The 7064-nt window shown below is 33.6% G+C and overlaps 1 protein-coding gene across 1 annotated transcript; it reads left to right on the top strand.

Annotated features, from left to right (window-relative positions):
- The first annotated feature begins 6137 nt into the window (after positions 1–6137).
- Positions 6138–7064, top strand: Or8w1b (olfactory receptor family 8 subfamily W member 1B). Its single transcript, NM_001000326.1, is given in 1 exon segment — positions 6138–7064. A coding segment is annotated over 1 exon segment (927 nt).

Below are 7064 nucleotides of genomic sequence, written 5' to 3'. Positions count from 1 at the left end.
TCTTTCTTTCAGTCTATAAATAAAAATATTAAAAAATCATTTTGTTGTCAGATATCAACAGTATATAAGGTAGAATTTAATTAATTCATTTCTCATCTAATGTATACTATATAATTTTTTGAGTCCTGTTTCTTTTCTGCAACATTTTCTTAACCTATTTTCTATTACAAAATGACCAATATCTGGAATAGAGTCAAGAAACTATCCACCTCTAGGGTACAGGACTTTATACATATTCTCTAATGTATATAAGTTTTAAGTTAATTTACATTAGAAAGATTTAGATATACTCATTCTCTTTTGATTTTTGTACAATAAGAAATAAATACAAATGTTAGACTCAGGGTATACTTTTAGAGGACTTTATTCTTGAAAGAACACACGATGATAAAATCATTTTATTGGTTTAGAGATAACGATTGATAACTCTAATAACTAAATATGTTTAATCATAAAAATGTAGAACACAAACATTTAATACTAACAAATGAATGGTTAGTCACTTTTGTTTTGTTTTTTATTATATTTTAAAATCTCTTTAATTGAAATAAACTTCTACCATTTCTCCCTCCCTTTCCTTACTCCAGCTACACCTGTTATGTTACATCAAACCACTTTCATGCCCTCAATCGCAAATTGACAGCAACACTTCATTATATAGTATATATAGTATATTAGATAATATATATAATCTGTATATTCACAAATAAACATAAATATAGAATCTGACAGTTTTGTTGTTGTGTTTATATGGTTTCAAAACTAGCCAAATTTTTCTTGATCTATGTTTTATTTCTCTATCATTTTCTGAGACATAAAATAAAACTTATTACATCTTTGATTGTATAATCTATTATGTTTTAAGTAGTACCCCTTACCCAACCATAGCAGTAGTCTGCAACCAATGAATAATGCTATTGATGTGTTAGATGTCTAAAAATAAGCAGTATCCAAAGAATTCATCATATACAGTTGGATTTCAGTACTCAAACTTTCATCACAATGAAAACCAGTAATTTCAATGAAGTCTAATAAATGCTATAAAATGTATCTGCTTATTACTTGTAAATATATGAATTTTCATTGCATATGTAAAGTGTGTGCATATATTTATGTATACATGTGTTTAGATAGATAGTAAAAGTAAAATGATAGGACTTTTGCCTCTTTTGATTATGTAAATAATATGGAATGTATTCATAATTCATTGACATGTCATACATTATTTGTAGCACATTAAACCAACCATTTATATTTTATATTTAAATCTCTTACATATATATGTATGGGTATTAAATAAGAAGAAATAAGGCTTTCCTATCAACGAAGACTAAATTAAAATAGTCAAAATGCTATGTTGCTGATACTCTGAAGATATTTAAGACTTGTGAATCTGTTTAAAAATTATTTTCATTCATTAGACCTAGTAATTTCTTTAATCGAGCCAGAAGGATCATCACAGAAATATCTATTTATAAAGAGGTAAATTGAAATTATTTTGCTTTACTCTGTTTCTAAAGATATAGAGATATAGGAACCCACCTTAGGAGAGTAGCTCTTAGGTACCTGAACACTGTGATGGTGATATTTTATTGTTCCAATTGTCATTTGGGAGTGAAGATTATGAAATCATTTCCCCTAGGGTTTGTCCTGAATGATTAGTTTCTTCTTCTCTATTTTTCTCTCTAAATTCATCACTTTCTTTAGCAAAGATGTAACATGAAGTGTTTGCTATTTTCATTAATTATTCAATTTCAAAGTGGATATTACAACATAATATACATATACACTCACATACACATTATGATAATATATTAGATGATTAAACTTTTCTCTCCGAAGTCAAAATCCAGTAACTCAAATTTTAAATGGCCATAATTAATCATTCCCAACTCCCTTTTCAATTATTATTATTATTGTACAGCTGTGACCACCACTCAGAGCCAGTAGTAAATTGAACTATTATGTCTAAACTAATAAAAATAACTTGGTAAAAGGTCAACTAGCCTCTCAGTTCAAGTTCTATGTATCTCCTTAGGCAACTCATTCTGTATTTATTTATGAGCTCAATATGTTATTTTCCCCTATATAAACTGGCCTTGAACACTGTTCAGGGTCATGGCTTTCAACTCCATAACCTGTGAGCTGTGGCCCTGATCCATCAATCTTAGATTGTGGGTTCAATAAACTATCACAGTTTGACTGAGGTGAGTGGTCCTATGGTTTTTGGAGCGACTCCTTGACACAAATACTTTATTTCTAACTGAAAGATCCCCTCCCAGAAAGGGAATTGTACAAGCCCAAGGCCCTCAACTATAGAAGTAAAAAGTAAGTTTTTAGATACACAGACTCAGAACTAAAATAAGCCTGGGAAAGTTCAGATATGTCCAAGCTTTGTGGGACAAGCTGACCCATCATTTAGACGAAACAGACCATAAAAGAAAACAAAATACAGAAACCAGTCTAAATTATTGATATTGCTTTATGGGCCACCTAACAAGAGATAAGGCCCTAGCCCCTGACATTCCGGACGCCCCAACCTGCACGTATTCTCTTGCTGTGTGACAACCTCATTTGAATAGCCAATTGGGTGTAACCATACATCTGCGCCTCACTTGAATCCACCAACCATGCATCTGCTTCTGTAAGCCTGCTTCTGCTCCCCAATACCCTATAAAAACCCGTCCCTGGTTCTGTTAGGCACGCCAGTCTTCCGAATTGACTGGGACGCCCACAGATACCTGTGTATCGTGATCAATAAAAATCCTCTTGCAGATTGCAGCCTGTGGACTCGGACTGGTCATTGGGCTCGAGGATCTCCCTCCTGAGGGAAGATTCTCTCTGAGAGTCTGACACTAACTTCTGTAATTGTTCATGTAACTCATTTTTCACATCCATTTGTTTAACTACTTGTGTCTTCCATAAATGAATCCACCTAGATCAAGATGAAGATAGGTTTAACGAACAAATTAATAAAATTTGCTAATATGTAATTAGAAATGTTATGAACCTATATTAATCGGAGACAGTAATCTATAATTTTATTTTTGTTTCACTCTTTTTCATTATATATTATGTTCAAGGGGATATATCCTAAGTCCTTGTAGTTCCTTTCAAGCTGTTAACAATAAATATTGCATTCCCCACCAATTGTCAACCTATCAATATTAACATAGCTTTACATCACTTTTTTCTATAGTCTTGTAACTATCCCAAAATGGAAAATGCATACCCACAAACACCAAAAAGCTCCACATTTACTAACTGTTTATCACTTTCTGGGTTTAAATTTCTTAATTGTGAATTCCTATGTAGGAAATAATCATCAACAGCAAACTCAAGTTATGTATTTTGAACACATTGCCAAAGATTAAATATTCTAGTCTAAAATGGGACAATTGGAGCCATATCAAAGAATGATTCAAAAAAGAAAAAAAAAAGAAAATAAGAAAAAAGATGAGAAGAGAAAGAAGGAAAAATAAACAAACAAACATAGCAAAGTCAAAATCCAATAGGCCAAACACCAAATCTTGCAGCTACATGTCTAATGCTTGGGACTCCTCATAAATTTCTCTCTCCTTTTGTAAAGTTTTATTTCTTTATTATATATAAGTACACTGTAGGTGCCTTCAGACACAACAGAAGAGGGCATCAGATCTTATTACAAATAGTTGTGAGCCACCATGTGGTGCTGGGATTCGAACTCAGTACCCCTGGAAGAGCAGAAAATGCTCTTAACAACTGAGTCATCTCTCTAGCCCTATACATTTCTAAACACTCTATCTGAAAGCAACAGGTAGGAGCAAAGGGCTCTGTCACCTTGTAATTCAAGATCATAGTCTATAATCAATGGAAATCGGAGCTGTAATATAAATATAAACTGTAGCAGACACCACAGAAGCATGCTACTTACTGACTCACAGTCTCATGATCAGCTAGATTTTTATACATCTCAGACCCATTCCAGGGAAGGTCTCATGTATCTCAGACTCATTCCAGGGAATATCAATCTCATATTACTCAATACAGTTTCTCATAGACCGAGCAATCTCAATTGGAAAATTTCTTAAATGATGGACTATCTTCTGCAATGATTTGATCTATATTGTGGTACACTCATTACACACACACACACACACACACACACACACACACACACACACACACACGCAGTTTGTTTTGTATTCTCAACAAGCCAAAGTTTTCCCAGCCTTCAAAACACTACGTGACTACCTCAGTGTGTTTCAGACTATTGCTTGCCTTCTTTCAACAACATGCTTTATATATTTTCCAAATTAAATTTAATTAAAAATTTTTATTTTGGGGGTTGGGGATTTAGCTCAGTGGTAGAGCGCGTACCTAACAAGCACAAGGCCCTGGGTTTGGTCCCCAGCTCCGAAAAAAAGAAAAAAAAATTTTATTTTGACATACCAAATTGATGACTATAGTAAGAAAGTATAGTTTATTCTTTTTTTTTCTTTCTTTTTTTTTTTTCGGAGCTGGGGACCGAACCCAGGGCCTTGTGCTTCCTAGGTAAGCGCTCTACCACTGAGCTAAATCCCCAACCCCGTATAGTTTATTCTTTAATGAGGAATGTTATGTACTCACAGGAGAGTAAAAGGCCATGAATAAAAGTAATAACATGTTTTTATAACAATAAATCCTAGGGGAAAGACTGCAGGGATATAAATCCCAGGTGGTACATGATAGAATAAAATGCTGCCTTTCCCTTTCTTCTAAGGAAAACCAACTCACCTAAGGTAAATTCCTGAGATTCCTAATCCAATAACATAAGATCAAAAATTACCTTTTCAGAAAAGGTCTAAATAGTTTAACATTAATGAATGTTTGGGTCTTACTTGGATCAGTATGTCTAAAATCTATTGAAAACACGATTATATATTAAGTAATGAAGACTGTCTTATTAGTATCTATTAAATCATATTTTAATAGTTTTTAATAGATTATTGGAAGCTAGTCTTTATTCATTTTAATTTGTGTGTACATATCTGTAAATTCAAGGACTGAGTTTTGTTTGTCTGCATTTTTTTTTTTTTTTTGGTTCTTTTTTTCGGAGCTGGGGACCGAACCCAGGGCCTTGTGCTTCCTAGGCAAGCGCTCTACCACTGAGCTAAATCCCCAGCCCCTTGTCTGCATTTTTGATTACCTGTTTCTACAAGATAAATATTGTGAAAATGTATTAAAATAATAAATTGTAGATTTCATTTCTCAGTAAGATACATAGAAACAGGCAAATTCTCCTATAAAAATACACCCCTACATTCTAATTTTCATATGTTTTCTAAATCACACACACTTGGAAAAATCATAAAAATTCACATAATTGCACATAAACAGAACGCCGTACATCTTATTATTCTTGATTTAGCCTCACATTGTTTCAGTGTTTCTAATGTGAAATATGCAATATCTTCAGCTATGCATAGGTATGTGTGACTTCGTTTTAATTATACCATTTCTTAGCCTTTTCCATTGAATGACTGTAAGAGTTTTCTTTAAGTTCCAAATGCCACCCCCTCCAAATACTATACAAGTATGATGGCCAGTCATCGTATTTGAAAACAAAAGTATTTGGGAATTATTTGTTCCTTATCATATACTAATTAACAGAAATTTTGCTGAGAAACAGTGGAAAACTATTAGCTGCTATTTTGTTTGGGATCTCACTTTTAAAACTCAGAGTTTTTCATAGAATCTTGAAGTTTGGGGGATATATATATTCATTCACGTATATATTCATATATATATGCATATTAAGTACAGTGAATTTGAAACTTCGATATCGTGTCATTTATTCTCACTAATTTAGGAGATTAGTATATAATATTTTTAAGATTATAAGATGATATAATGATGAATATATTATCCCTGTTAAGGAAAGCAAATTCAGAAAAACTAATGTGTAGAAGGTGATATTTGGAAAGAACAATTTCTAGATTCCAGAATTTATTAGTTGTTATGTGAGATTATTAAAATTAAATGATTCATTCTTATTTGAAGATTGAAATATAATTATATGTGTTTTGGGATAAATAAATTAAAAATAAAATAATTCTCTGCATAATAAATGTATTTTGAATACATGCCTTTTAATTTTTAAAGTTTATCAAAGAAACATGGTCAAGAGAAATTGCTCCTCTCTGGACGAATTCATTTTTTTGGGAATTACCAATAACCCTGAAATGAAAGTGGCCCTCTTTACCACGTTCCTACTTGTTTATCTCATTAATCTTCTGGCCAACCTTGGGATGATAATCTTAATTAGAATGGACACTCAGTTGCACACACCCATGTACTTTTTCCTGAGCCACCTCTCTTTCTGTGACCTTTGCTATTCCACAGCAATTGGACCCAAGATGCTGGTGGATCTTTTAGCTGAGGAGAAATCAATTCCAACAGTTGGCTGTGCTCTGCAGTTCTTCACCCTCTGTGCCTTTGTAGATTCTGAGTATCTACTGCTGGCAGTGATGGCCTATGATAGGTACCAGGCCATCAATAATCCATTGCTCTATACAGTGAACATGTCCAGCAGACTGTGCTCCCTCATGATGGCTGGGGTTTACCTGGTGGGAACAGCAGATGCTTTGATACATACAACGCTGGCCTTCAGTTTGTGTTTCTGCAGGTCTAATGAGATCAACCACTTTTTCTGTGATGTTCCTACTCTTCTATTAATATCTTGCTCGGATACAGAGGCGAATGAGTTAGCTATATTCACAATTTTTGGTTTTATTGAACTAAGCACAATTTCTGGACTTCTTGTCTCTTACTGTTACATCATCTCATCAGTCTTGAAGATCAGCTCAGATGAGGGCAGGTTCAAAGCTTTCTCCACCTGTGCCTCCCACTTAACAGCAGTTGCAATTTTTCAGGGAACTCTGCTCTTTATGTATTTCTGGCCAAGTTCTTCTTACTCTCTAGATGAAGACAAAATGACCTCATTGTTCTACACCCTGGTAATTCCAATGTTGAATCCTCTGATTTACAGCCTGAGGAACAAGGATGTGAAAGAGGCTCTTGAAAAGTTGAAGACTAAAAGGTGA

The sequence above is a fragment of the Rattus norvegicus genome, chromosome 3, assembly GCF_021556685.1.
Source record: "Rattus norvegicus strain SHRSP/BbbUtx chromosome 3, alternate assembly SHRSP_T2T, whole genome shotgun sequence".
Classification (NCBI taxonomy): domain Eukaryota; kingdom Metazoa; phylum Chordata; class Mammalia; order Rodentia; family Muridae; genus Rattus; species Rattus norvegicus.
Note: the sequence above shows the minus strand (reverse complement) of the source record. Positions and strands in the feature narration are given on the sequence as shown.